At 39.5% G+C, this 20,625-nt stretch overlaps 3 protein-coding genes and 2 non-coding genes across 5 annotated transcripts; all 5 read right to left on the reverse strand.

Moving 5' to 3' along the window:
- Nucleotides 1-76: 76 nt before the first annotated feature.
- On the reverse strand, nt 77-6,695 carry sumf2 (sulfatase modifying factor 2). The gene is made up of 9 exons (XM_063895067.1): nt 6,484-6,695; nt 6,248-6,392; nt 5,880-5,994; nt 5,727-5,771; nt 5,472-5,622; nt 3,193-3,248; nt 2,781-2,865; nt 2,513-2,654; nt 77-2,428 (listed from the first exon to the last, which is right to left on the reverse strand). Exons 1-9 carry the CDS (start codon nt 6,536-6,538, stop codon nt 2,326-2,328), a joined length of 897 nt encoding a protein of 298 aa, XP_063751137.1. The 5' UTR covers nt 6,539-6,695; the 3' UTR covers nt 77-2,325.
- An 838-nt stretch (nt 6,696-7,533) lies between these two features.
- cct6a (chaperonin containing TCP1, subunit 6A (zeta 1)) lies at nt 7,534-13,710 on the reverse strand. The gene is made up of 13 exons (XM_063895818.1): nt 13,455-13,710; nt 12,528-12,591; nt 12,046-12,180; nt 11,685-11,858; nt 10,992-11,095; nt 10,608-10,878; nt 10,226-10,308; nt 9,396-9,492; nt 9,140-9,287; nt 8,569-8,702; nt 8,303-8,405; nt 8,007-8,079; nt 7,534-7,915 (listed from the first exon to the last, which is right to left on the reverse strand). Exons 1-13 carry the CDS (start codon nt 13,589-13,591, stop codon nt 7,843-7,845), a joined length of 1,596 nt encoding a protein of 531 aa, XP_063751888.1. The 5' UTR covers nt 13,592-13,710; the 3' UTR covers nt 7,534-7,842.
- LOC134872826 (small nucleolar RNA SNORA22) lies at nt 10,398-10,532 on the reverse strand. The gene has a single exon (XR_010166872.1). It is a non-coding gene; the product is annotated as a small nucleolar RNA SNORA22 (small nucleolar RNA).
- LOC134872824 (small nucleolar RNA SNORA22) lies at nt 12,711-12,845 on the reverse strand. The gene has a single exon (XR_010166871.1). It is a non-coding gene; the product is annotated as a small nucleolar RNA SNORA22 (small nucleolar RNA).
- A 1,134-nt stretch (nt 13,711-14,844) lies between the features above and the next one.
- Nucleotides 14,845-20,530, reverse strand: LOC134872164 (protein NipSnap homolog 2-like). The gene is made up of 10 exons (XM_063895331.1): nt 20,113-20,530; nt 18,979-19,106; nt 18,764-18,809; nt 18,562-18,656; nt 18,120-18,190; nt 17,582-17,722; nt 17,452-17,483; nt 16,746-16,840; nt 16,441-16,524; nt 14,845-16,098 (listed from the first exon to the last, which is right to left on the reverse strand). Exons 1-10 carry the CDS (start codon nt 20,202-20,204, stop codon nt 16,034-16,036), a joined length of 849 nt encoding a protein of 282 aa, XP_063751401.1. The 5' UTR covers nt 20,205-20,530; the 3' UTR covers nt 14,845-16,033.
- Nucleotides 20,531-20,625: the final 95 nt, after the last annotated feature.

Genomic DNA, 20,625 nt, shown 5'->3' on the forward strand with positions numbered 1-20,625 from the left:
GGAGGATGTGGCTTCCCGCAGCCTGTGTGTTTCTTCCTTCTTTTCAGTGGTTATACAAACACATGATGTTAATACATACCTTCTCCTGCAATAGAGAACAAAGGAAGGAGGGCTTTTGATCCTTTTTATACAATCAGATTATTCAGGCCTGACGCAGGATACCTGATTTAAACTGTTGTTTTATCAAGCAATGCAAATAGACAGAGCAGAGGGTTGGAGATAGTGCCCAGGGAAACAAAATTAAGTAATTAACAGTCAGGGACAAAGTAACGCCCATTGAATCTCTATGTTGTGACTTTTTTTCCTCTCTTCGCTTGAGTCACTGAGTTATTTTTTGAGTTGAAATTACTCGGGGAAAACACCATTAGTAGTCATTCTTTCCAGTTGAGTTAAGAGGGTAATTTTTGGGTGACGAATATCCCACATACATTTTTCAAAAAAATATGTACATATCATCCGTCCAGTCAATATAAATTGTACATGCTGCATATCCATTGCTATAAATAGACTTAGTTTTATACTCTGCACTACTTGTATCGTTAACCATTTAAAGAACATTCTGATTGGGCGGATTACAAAAATGAATTGACGTCATAATGAGATAAAAATATGAAGAATAATATCAAAAAGTAAACTCAGAGAATAACGTACTGGGGATCAGCATCAATAACAACCTGACAAAGTTGGCTGAATAATTTAGGCAAACATAAGAAAACCCAAAATTCTTGACTTTAACGGAGTATCAAAGCATCCCGACCAGAAACTGTACAAACTGGCATGGGATGTGCTTGGGAAAGGGGGGCTATGCAGGGAGTGATCAAAACTGCCCGTCTATGATTGGTGCTCATCCAGCGAGCATCAGCGATACTGGGGTGAAAAGGTTCCTACGAAAAAGCCCCAAGGATATTAAGGACAATAACCGTCCTGCTGCAGACTGGCAAGAGAAACAGAAGTAGGACCAGACTACCAAGCAGCTTCCTTCCTAAAGCTGTGACACTCCTGCACACTCCATCATAAAAATAGTTTTTGGGAGTACAACTGTAAAATGACAATAAATCATCCCTCTAACCTTGTTTGTTTCATTAACAATTGAGTTGTGTAAATATATTTTATATCATTGTTTGTCATTTATTTACATACACACCCATCTATGTATTCCACAGACATGTGAAAATCCTGTCTATTATTTGTCTTTATTTGTTCAGCTGGTTCCTAGTTGTGTCTATTTCTGTCTAAGTACATTGAGGGAAATGCATAAAAAGAATTGAATTCCTTGTAAGTGCACACATACTTTGCCAAAATTGTGATTCATCAACTAAGACGAGGAATATACACATTAACACGTCCCATTACATTCAGGGCGTCACACTGCTCATCTAATGTTATGTCAACACACACACACACATACATTGTAGGGAGTAGGTCACCCCCTTATAAGATGGGTGAATCCTGTCTTGAAACTAAAACCGATGTTATTATTTTATCTTTTATCTTCCACAATAACTTCTAAAAAAAGGTTGAACCTAATTAAAATCAGTGGGAGACTTCCTCTGTGTGCCAGTTTTGATAGACCAGGTGCTCTTATAATGTTTCAGTATTATATTTAAGGGAAGAATAGTCATTAACAAGACAAAATATTGCAATTTTTACAAGAACAAAAAGGGCCAGCTCTGATTTCCCTGAGGAATAAACACTACATGATGCTGGTACACAATTCAATCCTTGCATAACTTCTCTGGATTGTGAAATCAATAGTAGTTGTCCATTTCTTGGCTTTAACCAACTCTTTGATACTAAAATAAAACTGGAGTTTGGATTAGAAAAATATGCGGGGCTCAACAGATCGAGTCCAAACGACCACTCAGCTGGCCTCTTGTGATGAGAAAATAAACAAAGAGACAAAGACAGGATTATAGAACGCTGAGACCAATTCAAGGACTTGTTTACACTCCAGTCACATAAACCCTCAACAAAACACAGATCCCAGCGAGTGGAAGGAAGAGTTCCATGGACAGTGAGTGTCCTCTTTCTCCCAGTCAGTGAAATTATTCCATGAGGAACAAGTCGCTTGAGTAATGCCAGTAAATCACTACGTTATAGAAAAAAAGCTACCAGCTCATTTTAATCATTTTCAATTTTTTTTTTGTAAAAAAGCTAAGTTCTCCACAGGAGAAATACAGTGTGATTCTACACTCCTGTCACCATCACCATTTAATAAAATTCACGGTCAGTCACTGATACCTGATTGGTCCCTTGTTTTTTTGTCTTGTTCTTTGTTTGGTTCCTAAGAACTTTATTATCCTTCACATTATATTTCCTGCGTTGCTACAGTTCAGTCTTGTCTTTTTTCTTCCCTTGTTTCTCTCCTTTGCTGGCAGCACACCTGAATCCCAGGTTATCAGAGGCAGAGTCTGGAGTGTTGCCCATCCTGCAGGACACACAAACACACCATCATCAGTCAGGAAAGCCATACCAAAAAAAAGAAGTTTTTTCTGTATTTTATAAATCATACCTTGTTGTTATTCGCGCCTTATGATTGGCTGAACCATCCAGTGTGTCGATCCAGGAGCCGCCTCGCAGCACAAAATGTGGCTGTGCTGCAGGAAAGGGTGTGGATGTCCATTCCCAAGTGTTTCCCATCATATCATACAGCCCTGCAGGAAGAATCCAAAGAACATTTCTGTCACACCTATTGTTTTAAGACATCTCTGGGACAATGTAGCACTTCTAATCTTGTATAATCTCAAAAAGGTTAATATAACTTAAACTGGGACAGTTACCATAACTGTTCTGAGGAGGAAATGCTGTGACAGGAGAGACGCCATGGTATCCATCCTCTGCAGTGTCTCCATCTGGAAAGGATCCCTAAAACATGAAGACATTTACGTTCTTATAAGGCAGGTGTTTACAGTTTTCACATGGGAGCACATAAACATATTTCTTATGCGAAAACCATGACAATATATATCTGTTGGCATTCACTCATTTAAATAATAAGTTGAACCAAACACAGATTGTGCAAAATTCTTAGTTATTCTGGAATACAAATAAGCGATTGAAGTGAAACCATAAAAGTTTGATGTCATTTAGAAAATGTCGCACCAGAAATTTTAGCTCAATAAAGTTACCACAACCTGCAGAAATTAATGGGAAACTCTCACACATTAACATGCATTATTGCCATTGGCTAACCTGCCACAGGTTGGTCCGGTTGGCCTGGAACTTGTTTCCCCATGGGAAAATCCGACCTGGAACACAAGAAGAAAGACAATTTTAAGAGGATTACAAACAATAAAATGATACTGATACTGATTGTTAACAAAAATGTTCATGAAAACTAGTTTCCCATCATCGACCCTTGACTTGTGAAGCTGTAAATCACAATTATGGCTCTGGCTCATTGATTTTAATCAAAAGCAGATGTAAACAAATGGTATAAAATAGAACCCTTTAAGTACAGTGGGGCAAAAAAGTATTTAGTCAGCCACCAATTGTGCAAGTTCTCCCATTTAAAAAGATGAGAGATGCCTGTAATTTTCATCATAGGTACACTTCAACTATGAGAGACAGAATGAGGAAAAAAAATCCAGAAAATCACATTGTAGGATTTTTAATGAATTAATTGGTAAATTCCTCGGTAAAATAAGTATTTGGTCACCTACAAACAAGCAAGATTTCTGGCTCTCACAGACCTGTAACTTCTTCTTTAAGAGGCTCCTCTGTCCTCCACTCGTTACCTGTATTAATGGCACCTTTTTGAACTCGATATCAGTATAAAAGACACCTGTCAACAACCTCAAACAGTCATACTCCAAACTCCACTATGGCCAAGACCAAAGAGCTGTCAAAGGAGACCAGAGACAAAATTGTAGACCTGCACCAGGCTGGGAAAACTGAATCTGCAATAGGTAAGCAGCTTGGTGTGAAGAAATCAACTGTGGGAGCAATTATTAGAAAATGGAAGACATACAAGACCACTGCTAATCTCCCTCCATCTGGGGCTCCACGCAAGATCTCACCCCGTGGGGTCAAAATGATCACAAGAACGGTGAGCAAAAATCCCAGAACCACACGGGGGGACCTAGTGAATGACCTGCAGAGAGCTGGGACCAAAGTAACAGAGGCTACCATCAGTAACACACTACGCCGCCAGGGACTTAAATCCTGCAGTTCCAGACATGTCCCCCTGCTTAAGCCAGTACATGTCCAGGCCCGTCTGAAGTTTGCTAGAGGGCATTTGGATGATCCAGAAGAGGATTGGGAGAATGTCATATGGTCAGATGAAACCAAAATAGAACTTTTTGGTAAAAACTCAACTCGTCGTGTTTGGAGGAGAAAGAATGCAGAGTTGCATCCAAAGAACACCATACCTACTGTGAAGCATGGGGGTGGAAACATCATGCTTTGGGGCTGTTTTTCTGCAAAGGGACCAGGACGACTGATCCGTGTAAAGGAAAGAATGAATGGGGCCATGTATCGTGAGATTTTGAGTGAAAACCTCCTTCCATCAGCAAGGGCACTGAAGATGAAGCGTGGCTGGGTCTTTCAGCATGACAATGATCTCAAACACACCGCCAGGGCAACGAAGGAGTGGCTTCGTAAGAAGCATTTCAAGGTCCTGGAGTGGCCTAGCCAGTCTCCAGATCTCAACCCCATAGAAAATCTTTGGAGGGAGTTGAAAGTCCGTGTTGCCCAGCGACAGCCCCAAAACATCAGTGCTTTAGAGGAGATCTGCATGGAGGAATGGGCCAAAATACCAGCAACAGTGTGTGGAAACCTGGTGAAGACTTACAGAAAACGTTTGACCTCTGTCATTGCCAACAAAGGGTATATAACAAAGTATTGAGATGAACTTTTGTTATTGACCAAATACTTATTTTCCACAATAATTTGAAAATTAATTCATTAAAAATCCTACAATGTGATTTTCTGGATTTTCTTTTCTCATTCTGTCTCTCATAGTTGAGGTATACCTATGATGAAAATTACAGGCCTCTCTCATCTTTTTAAATGGGAGAACTTGCACAATTGGTGGCTGACTAAATACTTTTTTGCCCCACTGTATGTCAGTATTTTCTTGATGTAAAACTGTAACAATTCTGAAAAACACACCTGATTTCTAAAGTTTGGGGATACAGGCTTAGATTGCAGAAAAAGTGTAGCTATGATATTTTATGTGACTTGTACTGTGATAAATACTGGTTATGATCCCACGTATTGCATAAAAAGTGAACTTATTTACTCAGACTTTTAGCATATGATGGTGAGTTTTCAATACCACGATCATTTTCCTAATATTAAAAGGATAAAATCACCACACATCGGTCACGCTGACAGTGAAGCAATACTGTATATTGAATCATAACCACTATATTATGATACGCATCATGTCGGCAGATTTTTGTGACTACACAGCCCTCATAAAAACGTATGGGGGCACGTATAATATTTCTTCTTTGCTCTGTGTTTACCTTGCAGCCCCCCTCGTGCAGCCCACTCCCACTCCTCCTCAGTAGGGAGTCTCTTGCCCTTCCAGCGGCAGAACGCCTGAGCATCGTTCCAGCTCACCTGAACCACAGGGAAGCTCAGACGCTCCCGAATGCCTGAACCAGGTCCTGCAGGCTGAACAGTGGGAGGGTCAAAGGTTTGAAAGGCAGACAATGAAGGCACTCTAGCATAGATACCAAAATACAAAGGAAGAGATAAGGTTTCATTCGTCACCTCACCTGTCTCCAAAACACCCGCTCAATAGGCAGCCACCAAGGAGCAGACTGGATAGGAAGGAAAGATATACATCACATTTATATTTAAATGATTAAATAATGGTCAGTTCATGTCAGAATAAGAGTATGTTTTACTTTACTCCAAAATCCCAGTACCTCAATCCTCTGTGTGACTTTGCTCTTCAGCTCTTCTGGCACAAAGTCTTGGAACACAAAACTCCAACCAAACGTCTCAGCTTCAGTTTTGTACTTCTGCGCTCTCACAAAGTCTCTGTGGGGAATAAAGGCCAAGTCAGTGGTTTTGATTTATTATTTTGAACTCATTCAGCTCTACGGTGGAAAGTAACTAAGTACATTTACTCAAGTATTGTACTTCAATTTTGAAGCTAAAACATCTCACTTTAGTAACGTTTTAAAATCAGGACTTTTACTTGTAGTGGAGCATTTTAAGGACATTCAGGAAAGGATTTGAATACTTCTTCCAACACTGAAACAATTTCTTATCATTTCTGAAGTTTTCTTACCTGAAATCAGTATTTGTCACCGGGTATTTGTCTATTTTAAAGGACTGCACTTTAACCTCCTTGATGGGGGCCTCTCCATCTTTCCCATCAGCTGCACTGGTTCCCATTAACATCTTGCCTCCGGATACATTCACCATCTCATCCGCTGTCGTGTACAGGGAGAAAACGTGTCCATCATGCTGATTCAGTATTAGTATGATTTATGTTTTGGTTTGTTCAGAAATGTGATTTCTTACCCGCAGCTGACAGTGAAAACACAGCAGATAGGAAGAACGCTACTCTAACGTCCATTTTGACAAGCAAGTTTTAGCTTACAGTGATTTACCATTAAGCATATATATAGCGTTTTATACACCTGCAAGTTTAAAAGAGTAAACATGCAGCAGAACTTCTCAAACTTCAATTTAATGGTTACATTTCTGTCGGACAGATTTCACCACCGTACCGGATATGGGTTCAACGAAAAACAGTTCCGTAGAAAATAAAAAGTTCCGCCAATTTATAAAAACTCAGAGCACAATAGTTCATTTGTATTACTTTTTCCATGGCAAGAATCATGAATGTATTAAGATAAATTAACGGTATCATCGGAACCCCTAAAGTCCTGAATAGTGGCATTTTATTTTATGCACGCGTTATTTTAAATTATTTAACTTGGCGTTGTAAGTGTCAATGCAATGTATTCGACACGTTTTATACTTACAAAAACAGCTGCTGATAAATGAGTTAATGGTTCATTCGAAAATAATGAATGCTGATACTAAATTATCGTCGAGTAACATTAAAGTGCATTATTGCTAAACTGATCTTTCAACAAATGCAATCCATCACACAGGGTTTTTGAGCAGTTCATGATCATCCTAATTTAAATATGTAGCAAATAAATACCTCTTATATCAAATAGGAATAGATGGGATATTTTCTTTCTAATGCATTTGTGTGGGATTTTTTTATGCAACTGGTAGAGAAGTTAAGTCAAAGTATTGTATATTGGAAAGCTTTGATTTTATTGGGAGTTCAAAGTAAAATCATTTTCATCGAAGAGTCAAGAGGAAACAGCAGAAAACGCTTAAGTTCAAGTACCAAACAATGGAAATTATTTCTAGATTGACATTACATTTCAATATTTAGTTGTGGGTCACTATTTTAACAGCTCATTGTTTTCATGACTTTTGTGCACTCTTTAAACCAGAAAAGTATATTGTTCAATTGGACACGCTCTCTCTCTCTCTCTAGAAATGTTCAACACATAGAATTATTCTTCAAAGACAAACAACAACCACATCTTTCAAGAGCCATGAACATCTTTAATGGGTAGAAACAGAACCGAGTGGCAGGAGTCAGTGCTTTTAACAAAATCGCATAAATAAACCAATCAAAAAGGGAGGCGTTGACAAATCCATGAAAAAAAAACCTGTGACAAGCATAACAATGGTTTCTGACTGCCGCTGTGATGGAGGCCGTGGGATTACAGTGGGCTATCCATCTGACCGGGGGGGAGGTTTCAGAGTTCCTAGAGCGGGAACGCGTTGAACCGTCGGGTTAACAACTATCCCTCCGAGTATGACAACAGCTGCGGCTTCTTCTCATGACCTTTAACCCTTCAGAGAAGACATTCCAGCTCGCATGATCTCATCCACCAGCAGGATGTTGCTGGCAATGACCGTGCTGTAAAGGAATAAAATGTCACGTAAGAGATTGATGGGTAGAATTTAAAATATTCAATCAGTCTTCTACGGTTTAGAAATATGTTACTCACCATGAATGGAGAAGCTGTTTCTTTACGCTGTAATTATCCCAAACGCCTGCTTCTCCGGCCACCATGGGTTCCCCTGAAGAACAACAGAAATCAAGTTAGAAAAACATTTTTGAACAGAAAGCAGTGCATCTGTTCTGTGATAAATGAGTGACAGACAACAGAAACGGTTTAAAAAAAGCTTTTTTTTGGTTGGTTTTGAAGAAACAGAAACATATGAAGTCCTGTATTGTGGAGTTCTTGTGTTATACATAATCGCATTTCACTATCTTCCGTCTATAGAGTGCTGTGGTTCTGACCTGTGCTGAGGTCTACTCCAACAAGCTGACCAGACTCTTTGTACTCTGTCTGCAGCTTCAGGAGGGTTTCCTGTGGGTCGTAGCCAGAGTTCACGGCCAAAACCTATAATGAAGAATTAAAATACACACAGGTCAATACAGTGAGAATGCCAGCAGAGGAAGATTCTGTTTAAAAATGTTCCTGTCAAATGTGTAGCTTTAGAAGGAGAAGAGTTTAAAACCCATTAAAACACTTGAAACCTGGGAAGAAAGTAGAAATCCTTTACCTTGGGGATGACTAAGAGAGCATCTGCAAATGCCTGGACTCCCAGCTGGGCTCTGCCCTTCACGTTGGGCTTGTGTTTCACCAGACCGTCGGCCACAGCCACCTCGAATGCACCTGCACCAGGCAACACACAGCCTGAAGAGACCAAGAGGGAAAGAAGATATTTAGAAAACACAAGTTTAAATTCTCTGGGTAATAAGGCATAAAACCACGTGCAACTAAAAGGCAATCACAGGAGTTTGTTCTGATCAGTTAATACATGTAGGAGAGACTGGAACGCTCCTAATGCAGAGGAAAAGTTCAGAGTCACTGTAGCACAGACATGAGAGCCAGGGAGAGCCATGTGGGCATCCCCGGGTGTTCGCTGTGCAGAGGACACAAACTTCATTCTACAAAAGCATAACATACAGATAAACTGACATTTATAAATTTTAAATTAGGAACACATTGGTGGTTAAGCAAAACAAATCAAGTAACCAAATCCCTTTTCCACAAGTTTGCCCCCAGTAAAATCACATTTCCATAACACTGATAAAACAAAGTCAGATGACCGACATCTTGGATGGTCTTACCATCTTCTATGGCGTTCTTGACTGCCCGCAGACCATCCCTCACAGCATCTTTAATCTGTGTGAGTGTGTGTTTGTTGGGTCCCTTCACCAGCAGGGTGACGGAGCGAGGGTTGCTACAGTTCTCGATGAATGTGTACTTCTCCTCTCCCTGCAAACAGGATAGGGGGCAGATTAACAACGCTGCCTCAATATTCTATTACACGAAAAACGTATTTAAAAACATTACACCCAGAAAAAAACGCAGATAGGTACTCACCAGTGTGTGTTCATAAACCAACCCAGCGTGTCCCAAGCACTCGGGTGTGAGGTCCTCAATTGAATTCATGGCAATGCCACCGCAAGCAAGGGTAAGCCTGCCGAGGGAAAAGACAGACAGTGTTTAAAACACAGCCCTCGTAAAGGATGTGAATGTAAATTAGGATGACAAACATCACCAACTGCAAAAGAAAGTATGAAGACGGTGCAAGGTCAGCTATTTTGAAAAACAATCATTTAAATAGCATTTCCTTCTTTTATATCTCATTCCACAAGATACCTTTGGATTGTGGGCTTACAAAAACAAAATACATTTGGGCTTTGAAAAACTGGACTTTGAGAAAAAAGAACACCTAAATCAATAATGAAAGAAAATATTGGGTTAATTGACATGTTTAACCACTCAACAAAATGTAGTGAAGCATCATCTCAGGATCAAAGCAATTTATATACATTACTAGTATAAAATGCGAGCCCCAGAAAAAAAAAACCTTCATATCTTTGATAACAGATAAGACATAAAAGCAAAATCACACATTGGACTTATTATAATGAAGCACTATGCACTCCTTTTCCCACTTGTTAGTTAAAGGGCGCTCCCTTATGGTCAAGAAAAGTAAAACAGTTAATGGGCAGGCGCTATGTGATCATGGCAGAGTTTCCGTCCGGTAATTGCACTTTATTCCTTTTGAAACCAGGAAAATCTGTGCATGTCGGACATATTTAATCTGGGGGATGTTGAGCAAAACTAGTAAGAGTCTCAAAGCCCCCCCAATGAAAATCAGAGCCACTTATGTTTAAAATAGAATAGAAGTAATGTATTAGTCTCACCTCTCCATGTTCCTTCTCTTTGCCCGGCGCAGGGCTACGATGCCTTCCTTGGCGAGGGCGTCCAGGGAGAACGGGTCGATGCCCTGCACAATACACAGAAAGCAGGAAACGTATATATTTATCATTGCAGCAAGAGATGAGGGGCACTTGTGTCAGTGTGGGCAGTAGTGAGTGTTATTCTGATCCGTTGAATACATTTGGTGAGGAGGGGTCTCTCCTAATGCAGAGGTACAGATCAGATTTACTGTGGCACAGAAACAAGAGACCAGGGGAGCTACGATAGCATCCTGGGGTGTTCTCTGTGCAATCAATAAAGGTTTCATTCAGTCTTTATTTACAAAATCCCTCGAGTTTTTATAAAAATTGAGCGCTTTGAGCATACCTTCTGGTTAATGACGACGAACCCCTTCTCTCCATTGGGACAGACTTGGTTCTTGAAGCTGATTATTTTCTGCACGCGATCCTCGATAAACTTCCTCTCTGCAGCTACAAGCTTCTCCCTCTCCTCTGCGCTCTTGTAGAAGAAACCGGAGTTGACTTCTGTCTTTTCATACTCCAGAGAGAGGTTGCAGGTCAGAACGTAGGCATCCTCCACCCTCTTCTTCATGTCCGGGTGTCGGGCACCGTGGTCCAACACCAAACCTCTGATCAGCCTGAGAGATGAAACAGCAACAGCCCTCAAATATCTGGGATCCCCATACGCCCTGCACCACCGTCAGTAAATGGATACTTATTCTCTGTAATTTCAATTCGTATTCAAACTTACTGTGTGTCGCAGTCGGTCTTGTGCTTCATCTCCATGATTTCCACCATGTACAGATCAATGGGCTCATTAGGTTTGGAGATGGCCAGCACAGCATCGACTACAGCCTGCAGAGAATCACATCACACAAGGGTTGAAATTATTTGTTATTCTCATTTCACACAAGAAATGCATCTTTTTCTAAGTGACTTGAAATAACTTAACTGATTTGTTTTTGAATTTATAAAAATGTCCTATTTAAAAAAGGTATAGAGGTAAGATTTTAAATTGAATGCAATTCAAGCATTGAAAGGTTCACATTATAAGACCCATCTTATTTTGTCTTTTGTAAATCTTCTATTGCTCTTTGATAAAGGTAAGGTATTCCTCATACATTACACAATACATAGGACACTAGATTACTAAAATAACCACGCATTGGTGTGATATAGCAGCCCTATATCACACCAACATATAAAAAAAGATGTCAGGAAATGACACCCAGCTCAAGACCTTTAGAGGTTGTTTGACTGGCATCACTTTAGGCTATGATAGCCAAGGATCGACATTTACCATTATTTGACAGTTCACAGCCAAAAGGGATACATAAATCAACTAAAAGTATCAATAATAGAGAAAACAGTTTGTTTGGTGCCAAAGGATCAAATCCTGCCCGTCAGCACTTCACACACTGAGCTCCAGGCTCTCGAGTCTCACCTCAGTGAGGAGGTCGGCCAGCTCTGCATAGACCTTGGTCCTGAGGGAGGTGCGAGCTACGTGGATGAGGGTCTCTCTGTCCATTTCCTGTGTCACTTTCAAGTCCTCCAGAAGAGCCAAGGCTTTCTCTTTCGCTGACTCAAAGCCCTCAGCAATGATTCTGGGATGAAGACCCTGCAGCACGAAATCAAATCAAGTTATAGTAAGAAAATGAATCCAATTCTGAATCGTGGATATTGACACGCATTTATGAGATTTACATGTCAATATAGTTAGGTTTTTTAAAAGTGTACATTCTGGGTAGTGTCAGACAGGGACATTGAATTTAGAACTTTTGCAATGACAAACGGCCGTCTTTTACCTCCGACACGTAGAGGTCAGCCTGCTTCAGCATCTCGCCGATGATGAGGACATTCGAGGTGGTCCCGTCTCCTGTGATGTCATCCTGGGCTGTGGCAACTTTAGCAATGAGGGATGCTGTCGGGTGCTGAATTTGCTACAAAGTGCACAACCGAAAGCCTTAGACATCATGCAAAACTCTTTCCCACATAGAAAACGTAAACAGGGCTGATGCAACTAATGCTTTAATGAAGAATGAGGGTGCAAGATTTTTTAAACAATACATCCTTAAATCATTATGATACAAAATATACAATATTAAATCATAAATATAACAGTCCAAACATGGGCTTTGATAGAGTACAATAACTTGACACAGGCAGATATAGCAAACATATGAGTTAGGGGTGTGGTCAATCCCACCAATGAAGAAGAGAGCCCAAGGAGGTCCAACAATGTAGGACAGGGTTGGTAAATGTAATCCACAGCTTAGCATTTACTTACCATCTCATGTAACAAGACATTTCCGTCTTTGGTCAGCTTTATGTCTCCTGCGCCAGACACCAACCTGCATACCAAGGACAGGAAAGGGTTAATGTTAACAAAGCAAAAGCTGGTGCGCAACAATCCACAGCCACATTTATACAAGCTTAAACATGTTTTGATTAATGGTTCAGTGGTATTAAGTTCTGTTCTGATCCGTTGAATACATTTGGTGAGGAGAGGGCTCTCCTAATGCAGAGGTACAGATCAGATTTACTGTAGCACAGAAACAAGAGACCAGGGGAGCTACGATAGCATCCTGGGGTGTTCCCTGTGCAATTAATACAATTGATCGGTTTCATCTTGCATTCATGTTCATTGAGCCTTGCATGCATGTTCAGTCAGCAAAAACAATGAATATTCACTGGCTGACATGCAGAAGCTGCAGACTGAACTTCCTGAAATAATACTCCTGATGCTGAATTATATTACTACCACCATTAAAAAGACAGTTATGAAGGAATTTATTTATCTTATTAAGCCAACTAGTTAACGTAGAGTTAAATCTAAAGTCACTTTTTGATACTGAGTCATATACGAGGTTTATTATGACGATATCAGCTAACCGGCTATTGCTAACATGCTAACGCTAGCTTGGTGGTTGTCAAAACCGATCGTGACGATGACTGGGCAGGGCAACGTGCGCCGCTAAAATCCGTTATCCATATAGTCTTTAGGGGCCTAAAATTGAACACATTTCTTTACGAAGCGGATAAAAAAAATCATGGGGACGAAGGGAAGGCTTTCTAACGCCCAAATACATTCATCATCTGGTGATTTCAGTAGCACGTGTGGAGACAATCTGCCGGTGAATTGCAGCTAGCATTAACATTAGCTACGTTAGCATTGTTAGCTTAGCACGCATGCTGCACAAAGGGCTCCACTCACATTTTCATGGTCCCCTTCGGTCCCAGGTTACTTTTCAGCACATCCTGGAGCCCCCGAGCGGCACTGATGTTAACTGCGAGTGCGGCCTGGGCCCTGGCCACCTCCGCTTTCGGGTTCAGAGATTTAACGGCAGACATGGCGAAGCAGCTCAACCAGCGGAGTCAAAGTAAAAAGAAACGCTGGAAGGGAGTTCGCACTTCTCGGGCGCTGAGGAAAGGAGCGTCGGCTTCCAGAAGGCTCCAGCACGTGTTCTCGTGCTGCCTTTACGTAACAGCTCTAGGCTCGGACATTACATTCTAAACAGTTTCAAACTCATCGTTCATGTTCAGATAAAATAAGATAAAAAGTATTTCATTTATCCCAAAATGGGGGGTGTACTCACGTAAAAGGAGAGCATTGGCATCTAAATATACTTTAAGTACTAAAAGTAAAGGTGTTAAGTATGCAGATTCACCTTTTTCAAAATAATATACATTATATGTTTTGATTATAATTATTGATGCTTTAAAGTGGTTATCAAAGCCGGTAAAGCTACAGCTAGTTTTAATTACTTTATATGCTGCAGGGTAGATTGTTGATTTACTCCAGGTTCAACTGAAGTCTTATTTAAATGTTGAATATATTTCACATAATTAATCCAAGGTAACTAAAGAGATTAAATGAATGTAGTGAAGTAAAAGTACACGATTTATCTCGGAATTGTGGGGTAGAATTACACGTTAGCAAAAAACTGAAATACTCCAGTAAAGTATGCGTCTCTCAAAGGACAGTACTTAAGTAAATCTACTTAACTGCTCTACACCATTGAAAATAATCCTAGGGGATCCAATAAACCCAGTGTCACAACAATGCACATAAAGAAAGAAAAAGCAGTGTTAAAAAAAACATACAATTAAAAAAACGTATTGGATAAATTGGAGGTGTTTAGTCTAACTTTTAAGTTAAAGTCCTGCTACTAAAGAATCAAGTGTATTTATGATTGAATGTCTGTAAAAGTTTGCATGGTTTACATTTCTCTGGTGTGTTTATTCTTGGTTTGTGCGTACACATCAGTATGTTTTGCAAATATATCCAAACTGTAACTAAGAAAGTTAATGAAGCAACGGTTATCTCTTATAAATAGGTCTACTATTGTTTTACAACATGTCACCTGACTGTTCATGGGTAGGCAATCTGCCATCTTTAATTATAATCAACTGGAAAACAGCATTTTATGCAATGATCAATCACGTTGTCGCAGCTTTTTATTGTGCACCTGAGATTTCCGATGTACACTGAAGGCAACACAAGTCACACCCAAGACGACGCGCGGATTACGTCACATTAGCGACTGACTTATTATGGTAATTTTACTATCATTTAAAAAATACACGATAAAAGGAGACCAAGCCTTTTTTCTTTTCATTTTCATCAGAAGTTTAATTCATTATGTACAACTAATATCATGAAATCACTGCAATTCACATTCACCACGTTGAGTTTTACTTCTTACCTCTCTGACTGATCATCAACATCAGATAGTTTATTAAACCCACTTCATTTACAAATACAGTATTGACCAAGCCAGAGACTTAAACCCACAATGTATTTCTATAATCTGACCATTTAAAAAACGACATTAATCTCAGTTAGAGCACACAGTCACAATGTTGGCATTAATTGGTTTAAACCCGTCAGTGGACAGCAATTTGTAGGTATGATTAGTTATGCAGAAATCAAAAACATGCTCTAATCATTTGAATCATATTGTCCCCCTCTTCACGACTGGAAGAGGCAGAAGTGTCATGATGTTAAAGTTAGAACAGAAGGAGATGTAGTCAGTTTAACGGAGGAGACACAAACTGGGCCGAATTATTTTGATTCAAACAATTGGTACACAACATATTTGGTTGGCTGCATCAAAGCCATGTAAACATTAAGTCATTTTTCCAAATAGGTGTATACCAATTTACTTTTACTGAATACTAACGGTAGTCTGAATGTAGCCCTACAACACAGGCCTCTATCTCATCAGCTTACATTCTTGAACACTGATTTATAAATATCATGCTCCTAAAAAACTGACCATCAACTGTAACACATAAGACGCTTTCCGATTCATACCAATATTGAGGTGTCAATGCAATGTTTTTGTTATGTGAAACTGGAGGCAGTCTTGTTTGAGTTGTTATTAATGCTAGTGCAATTAGGCTTGCGTGTCATTTTCCTGAAAGACCTTCCGATATTTTCAGCCCTGGTGACCAGCACTAGAACTGCTTGATGTTTCATCTCATACCTGGTAACACACAGACACTGAAGATTGCATAACATCATGTCAAAATAAGGCTCTTACTACCTGACACTACAAAAGAGAGACAGTAAAGAGGAGGGGCATGTAAATTAATTTTGGTCTACAAAAAGCGCTATAATGGATCAGAATTAAGACATCTAGGCCCACAAAGAAAAGTACAGTAACGAAACAAAGAAGAAAAAGAAAACTGAAACAGCATGTTGATGTTATGCAGTGAACATCTGATGGTTGGTCACACTCTTCAAAGTGCGACTCAGTGACTGTAGAGAGGCTCCCCCGGCGTTTGTGCTCACTTCAAGGGCGAATTCTTCATGGGAATCATTATTCTAGACTCCATGTGTTGAATAAGAGGGACTGTAGAGTGTGAAGAAACAACAGTATTAGAAACAGATGAATGTGTTATGCAGATGTGCGAAATATTCAATAGGAATTAAATTACATAGTAAAGAGGACAATCTGTTTAAATGCACTGTGGTATCTTGGATCAAATCATCAAGAGCATCACCTATCCTTTATTGCCACTTTTTTGGATCCATATGATGAAAGGAAGCATCACTATGTTTAAAAATGTTTCCTTTCATCTGACCTACTTTCTTCTTGTGTCTTCTTTTCATGCATCTACAATGTCAAAAGGTGTAAAAACAGCACTCCAGACAGGTTAGGGTAGGAGGGATAATACAACAACCCAAGACCTACCTGTGTAATAAACAACTTCATCCCAGCCGTCATGCTGCCAGGCCGAGTTTCTGGTGTTTTCTCTGGACTGAAGGTCTTTGTAAGCTTAAAAATGAGGAAAAGAAGATTGTGCATATAATACATTAAGCACGTAGTACATTTCCTGACAACACAAATACTTGGTGGAAAAATGTCAAGGCGACATCAAAGATGCTCTTGTGTATGTATATTAAAAACACATTTTTTAATCATTTGTGAAACAGTGATGCATTTATCAATGTCTTTAAACGGCAAACTTTGAAACCAACACTTTGAAACATGCTCACCCCATAAGTGGTGAACAGTGTAAAGACTTCCAATCTGTGAGAAAAAGCCTCCCACCGCCTCTTGGTTCTGCTGGCGAAACTCAATGGCACGCGCCCTGCAGAGCACCAAAGAGTTATGATACATAAAAAAACCATGTACAACATTTAATTAAAGGTTTGTATTGATTAAACCATCAGCATTAATTAGAAACCCGCTCTAAAGTTCCGATGAAACTGACATTCACATATCCAAATAATTTCTTTAAATCACATAAACAAATTTCCAGGTAACAACCTCGTTCAAGATCCTTGTTTTAAAGCATGTTTGTTTCATTTACATTGGCAGGCACATTTCCTGATCATTTATATCAAATGACATCCGATACGGACATATATTATACACATTGTACAAGTTAAATTATGTTGGACATCTACACATTGTGAGATATATCTTGTCATGCTTAGGAGTCATGCATAGATTGTGTACCCAAAAAGTACCGTTGACTGATATTCATCTGCTACAATCTGTGAAACCAATAAAATAGTAGTGAGGAACTTTTTAAATAGTAAATACTGTAATAATGGTAGCTCTGCAATCACAACACTCGTCAGACTAGATGCTTAGACTAACTTTCCGAAAATAAATCCAATTTGATGAGTTTCTTATGCTATATAAAAAAAGAGAACATTTAAAAAGTTCTGAAAATTAAAAAACGTTCTGACTTACCAGTAATTTCCCCACTCGATCATCGTCCCAGGCTACGAATGTGAAGGGAAGAGTAAGAAATAAGATATCACATATATTTCACAAATTTCTGCATAATGGGATGAAGATGATACATTTTCTTTGGAGTTACCCTGAGTTGGTACGATCGGAGCTCATAGATGTTGGGTCCTGGGCGAGGAACGGGCTCGTTCCAGAAACTGAACTCCAGCAGCAGCTGGTTCCTACGAGACAGCAGCATCTTCCCACGCTCCTTCCTGTAGTCCGTAAACTCCTACAGCAACCACAAACAACACATCACTCTGTGAATCTGCCTCAGCCTACAAACAAATACATCTGTGATGATATTTAACATTGGTCAGGGAGCAGGGGAAGATTAAGATGATGAATTCAGCTACAGTACTTGCAGAATATCAATAAAATCACACCATTTCTGAGATTAAACAATAATATACACAATGGATAACGCAGGACCGTGTCCATTACCTGCACATTCTTGCAAATACAATTAAATCTAATAAGTTTTAAAGATAATTGCCCCTTAATTACAATCACACCAAACAGCTGGAAAATCACACATAAAGATGGTGAAACATATGGGTGGATAAATGACCGATGGATCTACTTTGAGGGGTGCCACCTGCCAGTAAACTAATCTGAGCACCCTTTACCTTATTCTGCCTGAGTTTGCTCATGACTTCAGTGAGAGCCGGGTATCCTCCCCGATATCTCCACAGGTGAACTAGAATAGAGGGAGCAGAAGAGCCAAAATAATGCAGCTCTCTTCGAAAAAATATATTATTTTACATTAAATGTATAGTTTCTTTTATCTCTCCAGACCACGTGCGATGAGTTTCTCTGAACCCCAGGATCCTTAACTTTTTTTAACATGATTTCAAAGAATTATTTAATTTACCGTGATACGTAAAAAAAATAAAGAAAAACACACTTGCACAAGCTGGAATCGTTTTGCTTGTTCAACGACTTTTCATACAATTCATTCATTTGTTGATTGATTCATCAACTGATACTTAAGGAAGTGTGTAACTTTCATCCACAAACAGGTTTATTACATGCACATGTGTATTTAGATATGGAGCTTGATGGTCTTACCAGCCTGATCCTGCTCTCCGTACCACGTGTTCCAGGTGCCCACCAGCTCACAAGGGTATTCAGGGTCAGCGTGAATGGAAGGCAAGATGTCTGCACTAAGGGTAAACACAACACACACACATAAACGACCAAAGATCCGTATTGTGTCAGCCGCGTGACAACACATCTTAGTGAAGGTAATTAAGAGACAAGGACTTCTTACCAAAGTTCATTGTAATCATCAAGGCACTCAGGCTTGACATTGTGAACTGCAAGGAAACAACACAACATGAGTTGATAATGCAGACTCCAAGAATACTAAAAGATTGTTCAGGGAAAAAAGTGACATATATCAATCCATCTTATATCACTTGAAAACTTGCAGTCAGGGTTATATTTTCAATGTGTCACCATAACAATCACACACACAATACATACATTGTATTTTGTACAGATTGTTGTCTTCCTTCTTGGCGAGCAGATGTGAGTGAGCATCTTTTCGAGGGTCTACCTTTCTGACAAACAGAGACTTGAACCAGCTGTCCTCACCGAAACCTGAGAGGCTCCTGAGGTGATAGGAGAAAAAAAAGTTTCTATTCTACTGTAGTTTTTAAAGTCACTGACACATCCAATGATTTGGCTCTTCAGTACACTGCTCTGCTAGTTCATAGTAGTGCAGTCGAACATCTCTGGTGGAAATTGCTTTCAGATCTTCTTTTCTCAGAAAAACAACAACTTCTCTTAACAAAACTAAGGTGCATAAAATGTGTTGTTTACTAGTCAGTGCCGTGGTAAACTAAGAGATTTGCACAAATATCTTCTAAGGCCAACAACAGAGAGGGCTATAAGCTGTAAATACTGCACATAACCTGAGGCTTAGTTACACAGACTCATGCGCACCTGTCCCACATTAGGATAGTTTTCTGATATTAAACTCAATTTAAAAGTGCCATCAACACCTCTATGCAATGTTTACCTACTGTTTATGTTTATCAGAAAACACTCATTTGGCTGTTTGCCAGCTGATCGCAAACACTTTTATTTTACACAGTGCTTTAAAAGCAGATTTTACTACCCTTTAACTAACATTACACTGCAGTTTCAGATGTAAACATTGCACACAGCTTTATTTTGGATCTTATCTTCAGAATATGGTTGGGACACACAACTGCTGCAGCATGAAACTGGGTCACTCACTTATCAAAACAAGTTGTCAGATTCATTTATTGTGACCTTGAAATTTGGCAGATATAAAAAGTTGTGATTTTCCTGCACATGATAATTATAACTCTAAACACACACTTATTAGTTGCACAAGAATGGGTGCCTGCACAAGTTGCCTTCCAAGTTAATGGCAGGGTAATAATTAGACCAAAGTTAGCAACTTTAGAGTTAGAGGGCTAGTGCTAGCTACGTAGCACCGAGATCTAAACGTAACCAACGTCCATACGTTAGCTTAGCAACCTAGCGTACCGAACTTTTATTATTTGTGTGAAACTTTACGAAAGATAAACGCAATACAAGTAGCATGTAAACATTTGTGTTGTTGAAGAACAGTTCCAAAAGTCTAACCTTACGAGAATCGTGACCTGCCCGTTTGTCTGAAGCCTGTTTTTCGTCTGTTTAAGGCCTTTGCCCACACTTTGAAGGACTCGGGCCGCCATGTTTCCTCTGAAAGCTGCTGTCAGGTGGAGGTTGTTGCTGCTGGAGACAGGGCTGTTCCCAGAGGAGCTGACGTTACCACATTAACCCCGCTTTAACTTTCTATCGGAATAACAGTGTGTGGTTAGTTTAATAACCAAGAGGCATGAAGATAGTGTTAAAGAAGTGGCTACTATTACAGCAGTTGACCAAAACTATGACTTTTAAATCCTGCTCTCCATTAACGTACAAATGTGTTGTTTTTGCAAGTTTCTATGCATTACAACACACCTGACCTGCTAATTCATTTTTCTACCTCTAAATATAACTTTTTTTCAAATTCTGGAACATTTTCATTCATTGCTGTATCATCATATATACATACCCATTTCAAAGTCAACTTATGAAAAGAGCATCCAGTGTTCATAAATTATAGAACACTTA

This window comes from Eleginops maclovinus, chromosome 11 (genome assembly GCF_036324505.1).
Source record: "Eleginops maclovinus isolate JMC-PN-2008 ecotype Puerto Natales chromosome 11, JC_Emac_rtc_rv5, whole genome shotgun sequence".
Classification (NCBI taxonomy): Eukaryota; Metazoa; Chordata; class Actinopteri; order Perciformes; family Eleginopidae; genus Eleginops; species Eleginops maclovinus.